The sequence below is a fragment of the Carettochelys insculpta genome, chromosome 12 (genome assembly GCF_033958435.1).
Source record: "Carettochelys insculpta isolate YL-2023 chromosome 12, ASM3395843v1, whole genome shotgun sequence".
In the NCBI taxonomy this organism is placed as follows: Eukaryota; Metazoa; Chordata; order Testudines; family Carettochelyidae; genus Carettochelys; species Carettochelys insculpta.
In genome coordinates, this window is record NC_134148.1 from 32,707,823 (window position 1) to 32,728,961 (window position 21,139).

At 43.6% G+C, this 21,139-nt stretch overlaps 1 protein-coding gene across 8 annotated transcripts in view; it reads right to left on the bottom strand.

Moving 5' to 3' along the window:
- Positions 1-21,139, bottom strand: part of AKAP13 (A-kinase anchoring protein 13) — a 352,799-nt gene that overhangs the window by 187,417 nt on the left and 144,243 nt on the right. For 7 of the 8 annotated variants that reach the window (XM_075007027.1, XM_075007032.1, XM_075007030.1 and 4 more), the window contains one exon: positions 7,939-8,122. The exons of the other annotated variant lie outside the window; for it this stretch is intronic. In XM_075007027.1, the coding sequence (XP_074863128.1) occupies positions 7,939-8,122 (184 nt within the window). The remainder of the gene's footprint in view (positions 1-7,938; positions 8,123-21,139) is intronic. 8 annotated transcript variants of the gene reach the window in all.

Below are 21,139 nucleotides of genomic sequence, written 5' to 3' on the forward strand. Positions count from 1 at the left end.
TTATTTCTCTCTCTCTCTCTCTCTCTCTCTCTCACACACACACACACACACACACACACACAAAATAATCAGCAACAATTGTGCTGCATTACCGAACATACTCAAGAACAATAATAGTATGTGGGGATGATCTACTCTTTGCCATTCACAATCTCAGCTGCTAAATTTCAAACAGATTTATATAGTTTCTTTCCCAATACCCTGCCCCTGAAAAGGGGAGTTTTCAGTCCACTACCAAACCGAATATTAGCTAGCCCTTGGAATCACCTCCTATACCTGACTCACAAAGCAAAGAAGAACATTGGCCTGATAGCCTGGATTATATCACACTGCTATTGTATTTGGAAACATCAGCTACTGCAAAATGTAGGTGTCTGACCCCTCTTATACAGCAAAATCACTCCCAGGAAGCAGGTTACCCCTAGGATCCAGTGAGCTTGCTCTTCGGATATATGTACACAGCAACTGGAAGCATGCCTCCTATCGGGGTGGACAAACACACACTAGCTGTTCCTGAGTTATCATGCTAAAGCCAGAAATATGGCTGTGGTGGCTAGCCATCTGCCTACATACCCTGGGCAGATTCAGACTCCAAGAGCTTGTCCAAAGAGGTGCCTCTGCCATCGCAGCCACACTGCTGTCTTGAGCACACTAGAATGAGCAAAGCTAGCATGTTTCTTTAGCCATACAGTAAACCTTTGAAATGCATGATTCTGAGTTGCGCTTTACTCACATTAAGGCGAATAAAGCGTAACTCAAAATCCCACTCCCCCGCAGGCCCTGGGTCAACCTCCCGGGCCCACATGGCTACAGCTCAACACCCCTGGCCCTGTTTCAAACCCCATAGGCTGGCTCACCACCCTCACACTTGGCTCAACCCCCGCATCCCGCCCTGGTTCAACCACCCCCTGCAGCCCTAACCCACACAAGGCTTAACTCCCCTGCCCCCCTCCCTTGCTCCCCTCCACCAGCAGGCTTAATCCTTCCCAACTGCTCCTGCCAACCCCAGGACTCAACCTTGCTAAAGGAGCTCCAGGTGCTCCTGCTGCTTCCCTAGCTGCAGAACGTGTGTTCTGCTGAGGGAAAAAGTGCCCCCCCGCATCCCCCATTTACGCAAAATTCTAGTTATGTGAAGGTGTGCGGGAACGCAACAGTCGCTTAACTCAAGGGACTATTGTATTGGGAATCATGTGCCTTTAGGGGTCAGCTCTCTCTTTGCCTCATAACATGGCCATTAAGTTTGGTGAGGGTCTCAAGTTAACAGTGGTCAGAAAAAACATGAGAAGCTACTGGCAAAGTAATCTCAAAGAAGAGCCCTTGAACTCACTCCTACCTTGGCTCTAAGAGACAGCAAACTTTCAAGGCTTGCTTATTTTCCTGTTTTCAGAGGGGTTTGGGTCATTATTTGATCAGTGATTTGTGTCCTTCAAATTAGAGAGACCCATTTAACCTGTTTTATAAATAGGGAGATACTTAGCAAATGAGGATGAGCTCCAGTAATGGAGGGTCATGATGGGATGTTCTGGAAAATTATTACTGTCTCAGGCATTATATTGCTCCATATTCACTAGGAGAGAGGCACAGTTTATTTTTCAAACTTCATTTATACATAAAACAAAGGTGCTCGGAGTGACTTATAACTTAATCAACATACTCCCCAGTAAGATCTCGCTTCATTTCAGTGTGCTGGGTGTTCACATAGAGCTTTGCCTTTTATTCTTAAAGAAACCATACACACACTTCTCTCATCAAGAGATGATGATGCAGGGACCAGTTATCAAAAGGGTTCCCAATAGAAAGCAACAACACTCCAAGAGTCAGGGGTTATAAGAAAGCAAACAAAGGCTGTTTTTTGAAGAACTGCAACAGCTTATTGGACGGGGGCGGGGAGAGAGAATACAAAACAAAAAAAAGCCTTCTTTCCTAAACAGATTTAAACATCTAATTTTCTAGAAATATCATGTTTAATTTCAGCTGAAACAACCTGTGCTTTGCAAGTGAAGCAATCGAACCCACAAAAACTGTGACGTTTTCATGGTTACTTTTCAATAATTACAACTGTTCTAATTACAGTACAATCTCATTAATTCACAGCCGTCACTGGGAGAATCACTGGAAATGACAGAGTCCTGCAAATTAACAAATGAATAATAAAAGCCCACGAATAAGGTATCCTAAAATGTCCTATGTTCATTTATGCTATCATTTATAACGTCAGTCATTGTTGTAAAAAATCAAGTCTTTGTCTAAGTACTCACTGTAGTGTGTTGCTATTCTCTATTTTGTTGAGGTACAAAGCATGTCACTTAGGACACGCAGATTAAATTGTGACAGGGAGCAGAGTACAGAGAGGTTCCATGATATTCAATTGCCTTTTGACAATATATATAGTACGTATCCTTTTCACAAAACCAGATCACAGTCTATATTTTGAAAAACTCAATATTGCTCCTCTCAACAGGGATTTGTAGAACAAAATCCTACCCACCCACCCCCATTCCATTGGCATGCGAAGTCCTAACCTTAAGACTCAACAGCAGTAAGAACAAACTACACACACTTATTGCCATATTCCTCCACATCATGAGGGCTCCCTCCCCACCATAGGAGGAGGAACTGAGTAACATCAGAGTTTGGGGTCTGCAAGTTCTCAACTACACTGTCAAAACACCACTGGGGAGCACCATTGTTGCCCCAGCTCTTAACATGATAGATGGCCTGTAGCATCAATCAGCACCACTGTCTTACACATTTTGGAAGGATTTTGTCTGCCCAATCCTCCACAAAGGCCTCCCACAAGACCTATTTATAGAGCTCTCTCAAGAATGTGATCTCCAATGCCTTGGGCTGGGTGTTCACAGCTTGTCATAGTAGGCAGAGTATGTTCTGGACAAAACAGAGTTATCCTGGTCTGAAAACACCTGTGTATGGCTGACGCTCTTTCTTGGAGTGCATTAACTCCATTTTTATAAGGAACTCAGGAATCTTCTTTCAAAACGTACCACATCTCCCATCGATTGAGTTAGTGCAGTCTATCGTTCAGTGCACACAATGTGGCTGGGAACTACTTGAGCAGTCTTGTACTGCTTAGCAGGCATTCTTCATTGATCTGTCTGTCCATCTGCAACTCCTCTACTGTTCTGGAGTCTTGCTAACCAGACATCCATGCCCTCTCATACCCCGCATCCATGCTGTTGAAAAACTAGTATGGCACCACAATTGGCCATTTGCTCCTGGATTCCAGGGTATCACCACAACCGTATTACTCTGTCAGCCTGTACAACATGCCTCAAGCAGCTGTTCAAAGCCACACTGGGGTCTTAGGTCTCCTCCCCATCTGGGGGGAAGCACTGAGGGCCAGACATCTCTTACCAGTTGTTTATAAAATGTCACAACAGGATGCTGAGCAGCACCAGTTAAACAGCAGGCCGCTCCAGAGAGTGGACATTAAACTCAGGGCTGCCAGGAGACAGTCATGGTAATACACCGTGTCCATTTTTTGATGAGCTGGACAGGATATTAAGCAATTGCATCAGTACTGAATCCAGGGAAATTGTAGACCCCAGAATGAGAGAAAGAGTCATTCAAGGAGGAGCACAAGGAAGGCAGTGAAGAGCTCTCCCCAGAAAGCGAGGGTCTTTTCAGGAGACAGGACCCTGAAGATGGAGATGTAACGATCAAGTTTCATTCCATGCTAAAAGTCCAGCCTGGGACTCAAGAGGCAGACCATATGGAAGAAACCTCAGCATGTAAAGTATCTGTTGCCCTCCCTTGTCCTGCCTCCCTTTCTCCCCCACCCCATTTGAAAAATGTCTCATCCAGGATGATCACCAACTTCTGTCTCACACTGAAGTTTTCTTTATTTATTAAAGTAAGCAGAGATGGGTTCTCAAAGATCCAGGCGTTGTGAACATTTCCAGGTCACCCTGCTTTTATATGTATGAGATTCTGCCATGGAGGCCATGAAGCACCATGGAAAAATACCCCTTTCATCTTATAACCTCCAAGCCCTGAGGGTGTGGGGAGAAACAGTAGGTACATAGGTCCCATCAACCGCCACAGTATGGTTTGGGAATGCCATGTGTTCAACGCCATTGATAATCTCTTGAGCACGACAGAGCTTTGTAATGGAGTGAACATTATTGTAACAGTGTGAGAGGGAGGCCAGGCAAGGAAGGGGTTAAACAAGGCCTGTTGGCCCAAGAAGCCCCACCCCGTTTCACCTGCAGCCAGTGTCAGGCCTGGAGGGGTATAAAATGAAGGAAGCCTGCCCAGTTTGGGGCTGACCAGCCAAGAGGCAGGAGCTGGCCCTGAGGCAGCAGGCCCCAAGCCAGAGCTGCCACCCAGTTGGCTGCCAGAGGACGCAGCCCAGGACCTTCCCCCAGGCACTGAAGGGAGTGGGGAGCCCCCCCCCACCTCCCCAGGGAACCCCTCTCCCGCCAAAAGGGGGACTAGATTCTCGGGGCCATGTCCCAACCCTAACCCACAGACGCCCTGGTGGGGCTGAAGACCCACCCAACAGGCCCTGCTGGGGGCCTATCTACTAGGCCACCCAGTCCAGGGGCAAACTGCTCACAACTATCTTATGCACATTCTGTGTCGAATTGGTTGGCTATGCAGAAGTAGCATTCAGGGGTAGCCAGTTTCCAGAGACGACGAGGGTGACCCACTTCTCAATGGACATGCGGCACTACAGCTCTGGGGTAGTTTATTGCAGATCGTTCCTTCCCCATCCTGAAATTTTCTCACACATTTCTGGTGATAGCACTGCACTGAGTGGAACTGTTCCAGAAACATCTTTTGTAATAGGAGATATTTAGTATCACCCTCATCTTCTTCGTCCTTGTTTTCTGTGACTACGGTTGCAGCCATACCATCTGCTTGGTGGTGAAGTGAACAACGCTCAAAACTAAAGCCAACCTGTTCAGAGAGCTTAAATAAAGCCCAACTGCCACTGCAGAGTCACAGTTGCCAGCACAGTAGCATGAACAATGCTGGGTCCATGCTGGCCACTAGCAATTCAAAAGTAGAACCAGTCCACCCAGGAAAAGAGGAAGACCAGGGAGAGAAGAATCATGGGATTTTGTTTTTGTTTGCTTGTTTGTTTGACCACATATTCCACAGTTCCACTGGTTTCAGCTAAGCATCCCGCTATGTGGTGTGAAAACAATACGAGAGCATACGCAGCTCAGCAGCGAACTTAAAAAGGACCACACGAATTACATCTGAGAATACCACATGCTTTGTACACATCAAGCCCTGAACACCAGGGAGAACAAAGTCGGGGGCAGGCCCCCTTGGGGGCAGAGGGAGCATGCAGCACAATTGGCTGTAGGGTCTCAGGCTCATCCATCTCATTAAATATGTTACTGTTTCTATGTCTGGATATTCACCTTTGTACAGCAATTAAGTTTTTATATTCTATATACTTATTTCCTTACACATGCTGAAAGGTTTTTTTTTTGTTTTGGTTTGGTTTTTTTTCCATATGAACATAAGTGAAATTTCCATCAGTTTGGAGTACACTAGACAGGTTGGGAGGCCCTGCTTATTGCAGAGACAAAAAGCAAGGCCTGATGTAAAAGTTTGCGGAGCCCTGCTGTACACAATGGTTACGAGCACATGGCAAATGCCACAATTCTCCAAGTACAGGTTGACAGACTCAGGTTCTTGGGACACGCTATTGCACTATAAACAGCTACACAGCTATTGGAGCCATAACGTGGACTCTGAAGTCCACCCCCTTCTAGGTTGCAGAGCCCAAGACACAACAGCTACCCAGGTATTTTTAGCACACTAACCTGAGCCCCAGTTTGCTGACCCAGGATGCAGAAGCTCATTGCCATAGGATGTACAGACATACTCAACGACACAAACTGAAAGACGGCACAATTATCCTGTGCGCATGCTATTAATCTGGCTTACACACTGCATGCCAGCTGGAGTTAATTCAGTGCCAACTGAACCCCTCATGTAGACAAGGCCTTAATTCTCTTTGGAGCATGGGCACTCCTTTTATGTTGTTGGTACTAACAGTGGGGACCCTGGTCTGCAACCAAAGTTGGTAGGCACTACAGTAATAATAATAATAATAATATACCCACACAATGTTCATTCCCCATATACCCATACGTTATGTCCTCATGAGTCAGGCTATGAGGAGGATTCAGTCTCTTACTGATGAAGTTAAATAACAATTTGAAGCACTACGTATAAGAGAAATTCAGATCATATTGGTAGTGTTATTGAAATTTAGTTTTTTATCTTCACAGGCGAACAGCAAGGCCATGATAAAGCTTCTTATCTCACGTCAGAGTCATTCAGAGTAATGCTAAGGGGATACTGCCTGGTATCCAAGGACTCACAATTTTTAATTTTCACTCCAACACATGAACCAATTGTGAAATATTCCTTAAGTACATTGAGTGTCTGATATAATAGGTTTATTTACCCATTTTTAACTAAGTTATCAGCTCTACTCCTACTTGGGTAATAAGAGTATTTACGGTACCTGCTGCAAATAATACAATCAAGTTTTGATTTGTGCAATTTTCTTGATTGTATACCTATCCTTTTATGTTGCTAACCATCTAAATGCTTAAGAGAGTTACACTTTATCTCAGAGTTAGCTAACTACATTATAGGGTTGATCCATTTATTTCAACTTTAATACAGTATGCAGACAGGAGGTATGTGGCTATCAAAATTTTATGGGGAATGAACATTACTGCAGAATAGTTCATTCATGAAAAGATCAGTTGGGAAAGAAGGGTAACACTGTCCACGCTGGCTCCATAATATTCCCAGCTGATGGGTACAAAACGAAAGCTTAATGTAGAGCTTTTTTCCCCACTCTCTCTGTACTTTAATCTTCCACCTCACAAGCTTCAACATTTTCTGTCAATAGCATGTTAACTTCAACTACTACAGCAACACATACCACATAATTTCATTTCAGCTTTGAGAATTCTTCTCTTGTATCTTCTAAAATAATAATAATGGAAAGCAAAGAAAAAACCTAGTAACATGCGCTGGTCTTTAATAACATTGACACAATGCATGGCATTGGGCAACTGAATTCAGACTTAAAGAAGAATCTAAAAATTCAGAGCAGAAAAAGAAAGTTAACAGCAGAAAAGGTTAAGATGACAGGATATCAAGGTAATAAGAGTACATAACAGTTCTGACTAGTGCAACTGGTTAAAACCATTTCTTCTGTTTTGGCAAACATTCTGCTTAAAGCAAGCAGATTAAAAACATGTCATTAGCCTTGACTTCAAAACTACAAACCTCCATTAAAAATAATTTCTAGTCCTCCAAAGCATTCTTGTAAAGAACTTCAGTAAAGAGAATTTGAAAATGGTCACATGAAACTATGCAGCTTCATAAATGCCTGATTTTGTTTTTAAACACACAAGTTAATATAAATCTAAGCCTTCAGTTATGCTTTTTCCATAAATGACGACATTCTATTCTACAGAATCAGCATAGCTTATGTAAAGAAAAACTAGTAGAGAATACTATTTAATATCAAGAAAAAAAAAAACACAAAAATCCCCAACACCAGCTTCCTGCTGGAGGTCTGGCATACGTGCAAGGAAAAACTTCTTCACTTGTGTTTGCATAAGATTTAGCCCTAACTGATGCTACAGCTGTAGCATGAGGGACAGCTGTAAACAGAAGACTGCAACAATAACAGAAATTAGAACATAACATGGCTATTGTATTCCCCATAAATCTTGAGGCCCTGACCAATCCTCTCCAACAACAAAGGCAAAAATACAGTGAACAACAAAAACGAAACTTAATTGTAAAATAAAGTACTTGACTGAGTTATACAAATAACTATGCAAGTAGAGGCAATCTTGTGAAGGGATATGGGATGGTGGGGGGAGAATGGAAAGCCAACACAAGAACTCTGGAAAAAATCATTCTTACTCTGTCAAAAGCTGATGCAGCTTCTGATACCCCCTCTCCAAGGCCAAGGTCACAGGTGTAGCCCCTTCGCTGTTGCGGATGCAAAGAGCCCCTCTTCCACCCGGCTGCTGTAGCAGAAACCACGTCAATCTCAGCAGACCCAGCCTGACTGCAAAATGCATTAATGTCTCCCGAGGGCTACTCTCTGTGAAGAAAGGGGAAAAAAAAGAGAATGAAACAGGTTAGATGAATGCCAGTTCCCCACAGCCGAGCTATCGGAGTTGAGCCACACTCAGACAAAATACGGTACAATGGTTGGCATAAGACTAGCAGTTGCTCAGAGCCAAAAACTCAAGCAACATGAACACAGAAGCACCTGAAAAACATAGGCAAAGGCTTGCTGTCCACATTCAGCAGGCGGTGGCACCTCAGAAAAAGGGGATCACCTCACGGACCTTAAGAGTGCTCAGACCTGCCAGGATCAGACCTGCTGCAGAAGGCAATGAGAAAAAGTGCAGCTCCTAGGAGGGTTTCATATATAGAGCATTTAACTACCCCAAAACAGAATCTCAGTACTAGGCTGTTTGTGTCTGTTGTTGGTACTTTTCTTCCACACAAGAGTGAATCAGGATTTTGGCACTGACAAATTTGCAGTTTAATCGTGAAGCTTCTTCCCTGGGCACAGCAAAAAACTCCTTTGCTCACAGCAAAAAACTCCTTTGCTCAGTTGGGTTTCAAGTGGCATCATTACGGCCTTTAGTTAAAAAAGCAAAACAAAACAACAATTTCTCTGCTTTTTGCCACGTAGCTTTTGCTGAGCTACTTAACTGGCACAGCTCCTGCAGAACGTAATCTGCATTCGAGAATCACAAACTTCCTAGCACAGTCAACCAGACAACTCCAAATTAGGGTTTGGGCGACTTGCTTCCCCCCCAGCCCCCCACACACACTCACCCACAGCTACCACCTCAATCCCAGCCGCCTCCCAATTGAAGTGAAATCACACCCTCCTGAACATATGAGACTGCGGTGATATAGAAGATTCTAGGACAGTATTTCTTAAACTGTGTTGTGCAGAACACTGGTTTTTCCCAGGAACAGCTCGCAGGTATGTCGTGAGCGTTTGGAATAATACACCAATGGTCTATATTGTCTGTTATGAAAACCGGACACAATGTTACTTCTTCATTGCTATGATGCCTGATTAAATTACTTCATTTTGGTTTTGCTGTATATGTTCCTGTTTGTTTGTTTGTTTGTTTGTTTTTGGTCTGACAGCAATTGTTTTTTTTGAAGAAAATTTTCATAAGTGTTCCACATAAAAAATATAGTTTGGCTTTCCATGGTATCAAAAGGTTTAAGAAACCCTGTCCTCACAGATTACAGAGAAAGGACATTCCTCAGAGACATCTGCAGCCTATGAAAGAGCAATGAGAGGAACATTAGTAGAACGTGCTACAGCATGGTAGTGCACAGACGAATGAGGGGACAGGGTACCTGATCAGAAGACATTACAATCTTAATAGATAAAGAAAAAAAAAAGATGGCAGACCATATGGAAAGAAATGGGGGCTGACGATACAGAAAAAAAAAAGTTGCTGGGGCAGGAACTTTTCCAGATAGGAAAACAATAGGTTCCAAAACTACCTTCCCAGCAACTTATCTTACACACTCATTGTTCTATTTTATCAGTACTGGTATAGCTAAAGCAAAACAACCTTCCTACCATGGTTACACTGCTATAAAAATCACACAAGCACAGATTATTCCTGTACTGAACTGGGGCATCTATGCTACCTCTCCCAAAAGAGTTTATCATCCCTCCCTCTCCCCCAGGTAAAAACTTCAAAAGAACCTAAGTGACTTAGGAGACCAAGACCCATTTTTAAAAGTGACAGGTCTTCCATACTTGTCCTTTTCGAAAAACGTACCCAACTTAGCAAAACACAAACTGTGCACCAAGTTATACACACAAATCCAAGAGCTTCTCTTTCCTGTGTTCCTATACTACCCTCATGCTCAAGGATCCATATATGCTACACTAACGACTCTGAGTACCCACGTGAGAGTATGCAGTCTTCTACCAGAAGAGACGGCACTTGCTGTGTCGAGCACATTAAACATAAAAACTCATGATCCAGCCTCAGACTGTGAGGATCTGACTACCGTGTGAACTGGCATCCAGCCAGCCTAACAGACAAGCATGAATGATGGCAGACAAGAGACAGAGTACTGTACATGCAACAACTGAGAGGGCTCAGGGCAGGAGTGTTAGCTGAATACATTTTCAGTGACAGACAGTACAGAACTCACATGGCTAGTGTTAAAAGGGATGTGCCATCTGTGAACTAGATAAAGTTTCCAAAGTAAAAATGCATCCGTCACTGTAACCGGCTGCTCAAAGCAAGTTTATTGCCTGTCTGCATCAGGCCTTGTGAGGATGAGGGGGAAAAGGAAGAAGGCAAAGAAATAAACTTATTTCTACTTTTTTTTTTTTTTGCATATCACCAGGGAGATTCTTAGGGCACCGGACTTTAAAAATTCAGGTGGAAGTTTGTTTGAAAGGATTGGCATGGTGCAGAATGCCCATCTCAAGCCTGGAAGAGTTATGTAACCTTTAGCAGGGATTAGCTGTAGCTGTTTTCCATCATAAATGGCTGAAAGCGGAAGTTTCATAGGGGTAGGCAGAATCACCAGGCAGCCCTAGAAGTGGTAATACAAAGCCCTTTGCAATTAGAGAATTACAGAAATAAGGTACGTGTAACTGGGGAGGATAAGGCTATTTGTTCCTTATAGGTCTCCCATTAATAGGCAAAGTTTAAAGCATATAATTACTGCCCTATAATGAAAGAGCATTTTTAATCCACCTGGCAATGAATGCAACATTTTTATGATATGTTTTTGGGTGTGGGGTTTTTTTTTTGTTTTGTTTTGTTTTTGGCAGTTGTGGCAGATAGGCAGTTGAGCAGTTTAACTGGGTGATGAAGGATCAACCTTCTGTGGAAAACTGTCAAACTCACTTCGTTAACTGACAAGATTAAGGTTTAAGGTTCTTTTAACCAGTAATAAACAGCCACTGAGGAAGAAAAAATTGAATGTGACAGATCTGAGAATATACAGACTACTTCTACATGAGATGGTTTTTCCAGTAAAACTGGGCTTTCGTCAGAAAAAGCCCACAGAGCACCTACATGCTAAATGTGCTTTGTTGACAGTCTGTCAGCAAAAGTCGGCACATATGCTGGCAGCATTATACCTCTCCACGTTCAGGTATAACAACTTTCTTGACAGTCTGCTGTCAACAAAACAGCCATGTAGATGCTTCCAGGTCCTTTTGTCAACAGACAGCAGCCCTCTTTGCAGAGCCTCCTCTCAGCTGTTCTGTTGCGAGAGGGACGGACAGTCTCTCTGCTCTCTTTCAATCTGTGGTTTGTTTTTTTTTTGTAGATGCCCTCTCTTAACAGAAGTTTTGCTGGGAAATCCCTTCCAACATATGTTGATGGAGCCTTCTCCTGTAGACGGAGCTACACTCCGTTCCCTGAGCCAGAAGCTTCATTTTAATGAAGTTGATTGAAAGGTGGAAAAATAAATGCTTCCCATGAAGAGGTGCAGTATCAGTGACTGTGGACGTCCCCTCTCAAACCTGGCTTCCACTCCCGCACACCTCCCTTTGTGAGAAACTGTCCTCTTGCTCAGTTCAATCCTCACAAACCAGTGGGACAGGAAAAGAGAAACATGTTCTCACAGTTCAGTAAGTCCCAGATGGGCACGTGAACAGGCAAGATTAAGAGAGTCAAGAGAGGGGTATATTGTGCCATAAAGCATTGAGAGATGAAACATCAGCTAAAAACTGATTTGTGGGTAATTTTTTTCAAATCTTATAAACTATGATTTTCAAAGCAACAAAGGGGACTGAAATGTCGTAATCCCTGTTAGTTTTAAAGGGACTTGGTAATGGCTTTGATGGCTCAGTTACAGAATCTCTCACTGAGCTGTAGATTTGAGATGGATAGACTAGGAGGCAGAGACCACTTGTGGAAAAGCAATTTTATTTTGCTTTCAACTTTTCAGTCCCCTTTTCTCCTCCCATTGTTGAAGATATTGTCCCTTGTTTTTTCTGCAAAAAATGTTTTCCGTCACTATCCAGGTCCTCACTGGTTTTTAATTACAGTGAAATGAAAAGACCATGTGCTCAATGCTAGGCTGTAAACACAGGAAAGACTGTGATGATGTACTGCACATAACTACTTTACTGCCACATACAACAGGAGGTTAAGATGAGGGAGTGGACTATAATGGATATGAAAGGCAGTAGTTAAAGATCTAGCATTACCAGCAGCTCCTGCTGAAAAGGGAGTCAAGGGAAACTATAAAAACACGTGGAAAACATACAGATTTAAGCATATGAACCTGAAAGCACACAGTTACACTATGAATGATGACTGCTGGTCACAAAAGCTTTATGAGGGTGAGGGATAGCTCAGTGGTTTGAGCATTGGCCTGCCAAATCCAGGGTTGTGAGCTCAGTCCTTGAGAAAGACATTTAGGGATTGGGGCAAATAGATATCAGGGATGGTGATTGGTCCTGCCAAGACCAGACAACCTCCTGAGGTCCCTTCCAGCTGTATGAGATGTGTATCTTCATACAGTAAGGTCTCAGAGTATGCAACCCTGCTCTTACACATCTGACCCCGATTCCTATTGTGTACCATGATTTCCAGTTCTGCTTAAGTCACTGCCCCTGTCCTGGCTCAACCTCCCTCAGCTCCCCACCCAGCTCCACCCACACACAACTCCAGCTCATGCCCATGCCTAGCTCTGGCTTACCACCACTCTCGCATGGCTCCAGCTCACCCAGCCCACTTTAAACTGCACACAAGTGGCTCTGATTCAAGCCACCACCGCCCCAGGTGGCTCCGGTACAACCCCCTGCTGGCTCACAAGCTGCCCACCTCCCTCCCCCCGCAGCACCAGTGCAACCCCCTTGGCTCGCCAGCCAACCACCCACACCCCACACAGCTCCAGTGCAACTCCCCTGCCAGCTCACCACCCCCACACGGTTCTGGTTCTGGCTCAACTCCCCACTCCCCTGCAGCCCAGCTCACCACCCACACTCAACTCCACCCCTCACCTCCCTGCAGCCCTAACCCACCCCAGGCTTAACCCTCCCCTACTGCCACCCCCCCAGCCTACTGCCACCCCCCAGCCCAGGACTTACCTTTCTGCTGCTTCCCCAGCTGCAGAACATGTGTTCTGCATGAGAAAAAGCCAGACTCCCACTTACACAAAATACAGGTTACGCAACCCTTGCATACTCTGAGACCCTACTGTACGTTATTAAAGCTCACTGTCCATTTCAACCATTACCTAGGTCTGTTTTACTGCTTCCACAATATTCTCTCTTCACTAATGTGGTGATATCACCAGAGACGTCTCTTGCCTCAGCATGAGAAAGGATTGTACAGGCGCAATTAAGACAAGTATCTCAATAAGACCCTTTCCTTTTTTCGGGAGGTAGAAGGGGTGTGTGAATAAGGTCAGGATGGTTTCATTCCATCAATTCCAATCCCAATTTCTATCCCCTAATTCATATGATTGCTTCTTGATTTGAATGAGCCAAGCAAACACCAACAGCACTCACTTTGCTGCTGTGAAAGTAACAACACAGAGAAGTGCATTATGTTTGCATATTATCACCTTTCAATTTCTGTCGAAAGCTATATTTATTCTCCTCAGGACAATGACATTCCTACAATCTATTCTGGAAGTAGTGATATTCAAAACATTTGCTTTGCATAATTCAACTAAGGACATTTATATCTGGCTAACTTGTATTAGACCTTTACCCTGAGTACATCTTGTTGGTCATATAAACCACACCACTCTTATATACTGAGAAAAGGATCAGTTGCTTCTAAATGATTCTTTATGTTCCAGCCTTACAACATTCCTCTCTCTCTCTCTTTTCCACATATTAGCTTTATATTCTCTCTCTTCTGAGTTTGCTTTCCCTAGAATATTTAAAACCTAAATCTTAAAAAGGGGTATTCCCTTGCCACTCTGATATGAAAGTTGCATTATACACTTACAAGATTTACTACGCTTGCAGACTGGTGATTTTGTATGCTTGGTTATCAAAGGTTTAATGAAATTCTAGTCAAACAAATTCTTTGTATAATTCCAGATTATGCACAGAATAAATAAGAGTTCAAGTAGCTTGTTTTAGACTTCCCCATCATTCCTGGCTAGCTTACAAAATCAGGCTGTACATTTTTTCTTTATTTCTTAAGAAAACATAAATTAATGTTGAGTGTGCAGAGTTTCTGGAAAGTGACACAAATTCTTCAAGTCAATGGGACTTAAGCATGTGCCTAAAAGTTAGGCACACGTTCAAGTGTTTGGACAAATAGGCACAGGTTCTGAGTCAGCAGTCCACAAACCAGGGCCCAGCGATCTGTAGTATACAAACTGAAGCACTGTCTGGCCCTCAGAAGGGTTTCTCCTTACTCTCTCAATGAGGAATCACCTTGTCTGTGTTGTTCAGTAGCCACCAGGAATCTTCAGAAGTATTATGAGGCTACTGAAGGCACCCTCTTGAAGGAAGTTAATATGTAAAATAGTCCTCATTTCTCAGACTTTAACCACAGGTTTGTATCTCTGTCATTAGTTTATTACCCATCAGAACAGAAAGGAAACCTTCTATAGGTGAGTAATGTTTCCACATTACAAGAAATTTAAGAGGGGAATCTGTTTTTATTGTTATTTCACTCAAGGATTAACTTTCCATGCCCTTTCAGTTTGAGCCATAGCAGATCCCATCGAGTGTTTGTCCATCTGACCCCATATATGACTGTGCTGAACCAATCTCCCCTCCCTTCCTTCTTGCCAGCTATTCCAAGAGTGGGGAAGGAAGATGAGTGTTCAATAGATATAAGCAACACACCTTGAAGAACAACAGTTACAAGGGTGAGTAACAGTTTTTTCTTCTTCCAGTACTTGCTCATATCTATTCAAAGCAGGTGATTCACAAACGTTACCCAGGAGGAGGGTCAGAGTCAACAAGTGGCTGATTCAAGAACAGTAACCTCGAGGCTGCATCCCCATCTGGACTGCTGTACAACAGCATAGCACAACTTGAGAGTGTTTACTGAGGACCATGTCACACTTGGATTTGCTAGAGCGGAACATGAACCGGAAATACAGTTGAAAAAGCTTGTGCTCATATTGAATGCTCTGTAACAGGCGGTGAGGCAATCTTAGCAAGGTCATAGCACCGGCATATGGCAAAACACGATCGAGGAGAAAATGCACTCTGGCAAGACAGGTAGCCCTTTCAAATGATTTCCAACCACCACAAAGAGCTGGAAGGGCTTGGTCCTGTCAACATAGAAGCCAAGTGCCTCATACTCAGAGAGTGCAGTCTTTGCTCCCACGGGGAGCAGTGAGGTTTAGGATAGAAAATGGGAAGAAAAACGTCCTGACCAGTATGAAAGCTGGAAACTACCTTTGGGAGGAAAAAATCATGTATGGGTGTTCTGATATGAGAGCATGGAGCTCAGACACACTTCTGGCAGAGGTGATGGCCACCAGAATGGTCACTTTCCAGGAAACGTAAAGGAGAGAACATGTGGTTTGAAGGGAGGACCCAGGAGCACCCTGAGGATCAGGCTGAGGTCTCAAGTCAAGATGGGGCAGCGGACCAGTGCGTGAAGATGATCCACACCCTGGAGAAATCACTCAATCAAGGGGCATTTAAAAACACAACGACCATCTTCCCCACCACCCCGGAATGGAAGGCCAAACTGGTTACCAGGAGGACCTTTAGCAAGGAGGAGGCCAGGCCCTGCTGTTTCAGAAAAACAAGGTATTCCAGCACCTGAGGGATGGAGATTAACAGGGGTGTAAGGCTGTGCTGAAGACACCACCAGGAGAAGTGTTCCCACTTAGCCAGGTATGGCTGCCTGGTGGATGGCTTCCGCATGCTAAGAAGGACATGACACACCTGTTCTGAACATGCCTTCTTGACAGGGTTTAACCATGAAGCTGTCACGCCATGAGGTGAAGAGAGTAAAGGTCCAGGTGGTGGAGAGGATAAGGATGGGAAGCAGAGGAAGCAGGATAGAAGGAAGTCCTGATAGCTCCCTCAGAGTGGGGTACCAATATTTACAGGCCCAAGCCGGAGATATCAGGATAAGGTTCACCCAGCCCCAGCTTGAGGAGCACTTTGTGAACAAGCAGGAACAGTCTCAAGATCGACATGACAAGCAATGGCTCCGACAGCGAGCCCAGAGTGAGGCGGAGGAGGACCAAAATGGTGGGCACTTGTGATTGTCCCAGGTTGCTAAGAGGTCCAGCCGGGCAAAGCCTTACTTTCAGAACACGGAGTGGAGGACATCCACACAAAGCAACCACTCGTGAGTGAGGAAGCAGCAACTGAGGTGGTCTGCTAACTGGTTCAGTACCTCCGGGAGATATGACACGTCCCGGTTGATAGAGTGGGCTATGCCCAGACAGGGATGAATGAGCACTGCCCTGATGGCTGACGTGTTGCTCATCAGGACTGTGACATAGAGGCCCTGAAGATGAGGTAGGAAGGCAAGGCATGCGAAATGGACCGTTCAAAGCTCACTTGCATTGATGCGGAGGGACAGTTCTTCCACTGTTCACATTGCTTGAGTAGTGAGCTGCTCTGGATGAGCTCCCTAACCCAAAGCAGACACATCTGTTACTAGACACACAGGTTGCGGGGATGGAAGGGAGCATGTGTAGTCACTACTTGCATCTGATGAAGCGGGTCTTTGCCCACAGAAGTTTCCGCTCCAATAAATCTGTTAGTCTACAAGATGCTACAGGACTTCTCATTGGTTTTACATATGTGTACACTGCTGTGTGCTCCAACAGGTGGAGGAGGGAGCAGGTGTAGTTACAAAGCACTCAGGTCATGGCAGTAAGGAGCAACAGAGCAGCGCTCGGGTCAGCAGGGCAACATCTAGGGTGTCACACTGGCACCACTCCAGGGGGCTCCCCAGCCAACCTGAAGGAGAGCAGCTGGGGTAAATCCTTCCGGCAGCCGTGCACATGGCGCACACACACCTACGTTGAACAGATATGAATAAGCACTTAAAAATAATTTTTTCATCCTTGTTAGAGGGAACACTGACCATCACCTGTCATTAGCTCAATGCATGTAATTTCACCCCCTTAGATGCCCCAGTTAAAGGACATATTGCAAAACAAGTGATACTGCTACAGTATAGTACAACGTAAGTGCCTGCTTGACCTCCACATTTTTGTACAGTTTTCAGTTGTGTGTTTCCTCCATTAGCCTGCCAAGCTAATCTAACCAAATGATTTTAAATCTTCCAGCCACCTTGGTCACAGATACAGGGGGCAAGTGGATTGGACATAGGTCTGGATAGTCAGGAAACGCATTCCATCACCCCACAGCTCTGCTACACATGTGTTCTGTGGCCTTTGGCAAGTCTTTTCACCAGCCTAGTGCCTCCTGGTTGTATGATGAAGGTCAATGATACTGAGGCTCTGTAAGATGCTTTTAGAACTGTGCATAAACAGATGTCTGATAGGGATTCTTCACCAGGGGCATGGTGATTTTTTATAAGTCAATTTTCACCAATGTTTACCTTCACGTACTTGCTTCTCGAGTTGTTCTGTTTTCTCAACTGGACACGATGCATTATATAGTACTGACACATTGTTTCAATCAATATATAGGCACCAAAAATAACTCAGAAGATACAGTGGTCAAACGAAACACAGTAAACAAAAATAATAAGCAGAGGGAAAACACAACAGTTAAAAAAACTGTAAAAGTTTTACTAATTTATTTTTCCCCCCCACAGTGGCTCATCTACAATTTAGTATTATTTGGCAAGACATCTACACTATTAGTAAAATTCTTGTACCACCAACATCTTTAGGACAGATTTATCTCAAGACTCTTGCAAGGACACATTGGCAAGCATGGTATTGTCCAGGACAACATACAATCCAATAGACAGCATTTTCGCATATCAGTGAGATGCGTTCTTCTTGTAAGAAAAGCCAGGAGAAAAAGGAGGATTCAATCATCAGAAACTTTGCAAACATAAAAATCCCAAATGAATGCAGTATCCAGGAGTGACAGGGTTTAGGACTGGTATTTCCATTATTTGATTGAGACAAGAGTCAAACAGAGAAGATTCCACCTGGATTGCATATAATCCTCTTGAATCAAGCTGAGTGCAGGGGAAGGAGAGGAAATCAATTCATTTATTGATTTATTCAATCTGAAATGGTCTGGTTGTGAGTCTGTTTCTTTGCACTTCCTTCTTTACCAGAGACCAGCCCGTCTAGTGCTTACACAGTTGTTACCAATTCATAAGGTCGCATGGTTAATGTCAAGATAATAGATAATGCATTCTGAGATGGAAGCCTTTTTGGTTGGGGCAGAAGTAGAACTGTGACTGTAAAAACAAACTAGTTTGTATGAACACAACCACTCCATGCTGGAAACTGCACGCTGTACATTAACCATCCTTCTCTGCTTTCCAGTTGATTCTGCAAGCTACAGTTCAATAGCAAGTTATTTGTGCCACCCCTTCACAAGACTACAGTACTGGCTTGAAGAGCATGCAACACAATTACATCTTTTAAGAGCATTTGTCATGAGGAATGGCTAAAAAGACTGAGATTTTATAAATGCTAGAGGAAAAAATATTTTGCAGGTGCTCAAACAATACAGCATGTACAATCACTGAAAGGATTATTACTAAATGTCTTGTTGTCATGAAGAAGATCAGAAATCAGAGGAGAAAATTAAGCATAAATGAGCAATGTGGATAGGAATACAGCCTTAAATGGAAGCAGACATTCGGAATATGTTACAAGACAAAGCCATTGATAAAAAAAAACAAAAAAACCCAAAGTTGAAGCGAAAGCCTTTGTATACAGTACAAGCATTATTATCTGGCATACTCAATTTTTAGAGCTGGAGTGGTCGACTCTCCCAGCCTGGGCTATAGGAAGCTGGCCCCTCCTCAATCCCAGCCCAGGCAACAGGAGGCTGGCCCCATTCTAGAATCACGCCCCCACCCCGCAGCTGGGGAGTGGGCAGCCCAGCCCCAGCTAGGACACCAGCCCCATGGCAGTTGGCCCTGGCTCCACATGCCGATTAACCAAATGAGCTGTTTTTAATATAATTAATAAGACTTCAGAGCTCAAACCATCTGTTTCTCCTCCAGCTGTTTTCATATAACTAACTATACTGTATTCATCTGAAAAAGTGGATTGTAACCCATGAAACATATGACATAACAGATATGTTAGTCTCTCAGGTGCCCCAGGACCGCTTGTTATTTGTGAAGCTACAGACTAACATGGCTACCTCTCTGAGGCTAACTCTGTTTAGCTATATGACAGTTAGCGTAGAGAGGATAGCTCAGTGGTTTAAGCATTGGCCTGCTAAACCCAGGCTTGTGAGCTCAATCCTTGAGGAGGCCATTTAGCATCCAGGGCAAATAGATATAAAAAAAAAAAAAATCTGTCAAGGATAGTGCTTCATCCTGCCAAGAGGGCAGAGGACTGCACTGGATGACCTCCCAAGGAGGTCCGTTCCAGTTCTATGGGATGTGTGTATCTCTCTCTCTCTCTCTCTCTCTATGTATATTATAGTATCTACAGTTCCCAATCAAGCTCCATGGTCCACTGTGCTAGGTGCTGAACAAACACATGAGAACATAATCCCTGCCTCCAAAAGTTTTACAATTGAAAGCCTTAGTCCAGCAAAGACTAACCTTACACTTAAGTTAATGCACTGTGAATAACACCCCACTGAAGCAGTGGAACTATGCACAGCGTGTAAAGCTAAACATGTGCAGGATCAGGAACTAATAGGCTGATCCATAGCCTGCTGCAGTCAAAGGCACTCTTTTCATTCACTTCAATGGGCACTGGATCAGGGCCTAATAGGTCTGTAACTGTGGATGGAGTTTTGGGGATTTTATGTTAATATGTGCTAGAGGTACTTAACATTAAAATGCAATTAATTTAAAAAAAATATTTTGTTTAAGTGTTTCTTTACCCTAATGTCTGCAATACAGTTTGAAGTATTAAATTAAATAGAATTGCTCAACATATTTTGTTTGGGGGATGTAGGGTTCTTTTAATTTAACCCTATAATTTGGGAGTTGTAATATTTTGGAAAAAACAATGTAAGTTTTTTTTACAGTAAATTTTAATTTGCAATATTTTCAGATGACATGCATAATTTGTGTATCATTAATGTGTAATCTTCGCTGGAGAAAGCCATCAAGAGAAGGGTGAATGAAGGATAAAAAAGCAAGAAGGCACAGAGATTGGGTTGAAATAATTAACATTATTTTGAGGCGAAGTGAACTTCTCCAGTCCAACAATTTGAGATAAAATGGCTACATAAGTCCAGCTTTAAAAAAAAAAAAAATTGAACCTGTTCCACTGGAACAGTTCAAAATCTCCCATAGCAGCTGCAAAGTTCAAACTTTAAATAATCCTATTAGGGGTGTTTTTTTTACCTGCAGCTGGAAAAGGGAAAAAAAAAAAAAGAAGATCTGGTTTTATTGGAAAGCACACCTTCGGCTTTGAATAATGGGAAGCTTCCAGAGAAAGAAGAGCCTAATTTGGCAAAAATTTAAGACCTAGTGGGAAAAGCATTAACATTAATCCTGAAATAGCCCTGCTGCATGCTGTCTGTCTCTCTCTCATACTTAAGTAGTCAAACATGCAGGAATACTACAGACAAGAAAAGGAACTAACAAAATACAGGAAGGAAAAACAATGTAAGATTATGAACCACGTTATAATGTTTACATAATTGCTGTTCAGTTTGTTGAATGCACATAATGCTTTTTTATGATCTGTGACAAAGCTTCTTCTCTGACATGGAGGGTCCCACGCTCTTAGGTTGGCTGCTTGCCCCAGAGGCTCATGGTAGCCCTCGGTTTAGACACTTTCCCTAAAGGCACTAGCCTACCCTTTATTTAGTCACCCTCATCACTGGCCAGTATGGAAGGAAAAGGGGAGAGCAAACCCCACAGCCTCTGCTGCCCCTCCAAGTGGTCCAGGGACATGTCAGACTCCCCCAGTTTGGTCCTTTCCCTGAGGTGTGTTGCACACTGTCTACATCAGCTCTCCTGTGGCGAGTAGGGTGTTGAGGGATGAGGGGATCCCAGGTCCACCCACCACTCAA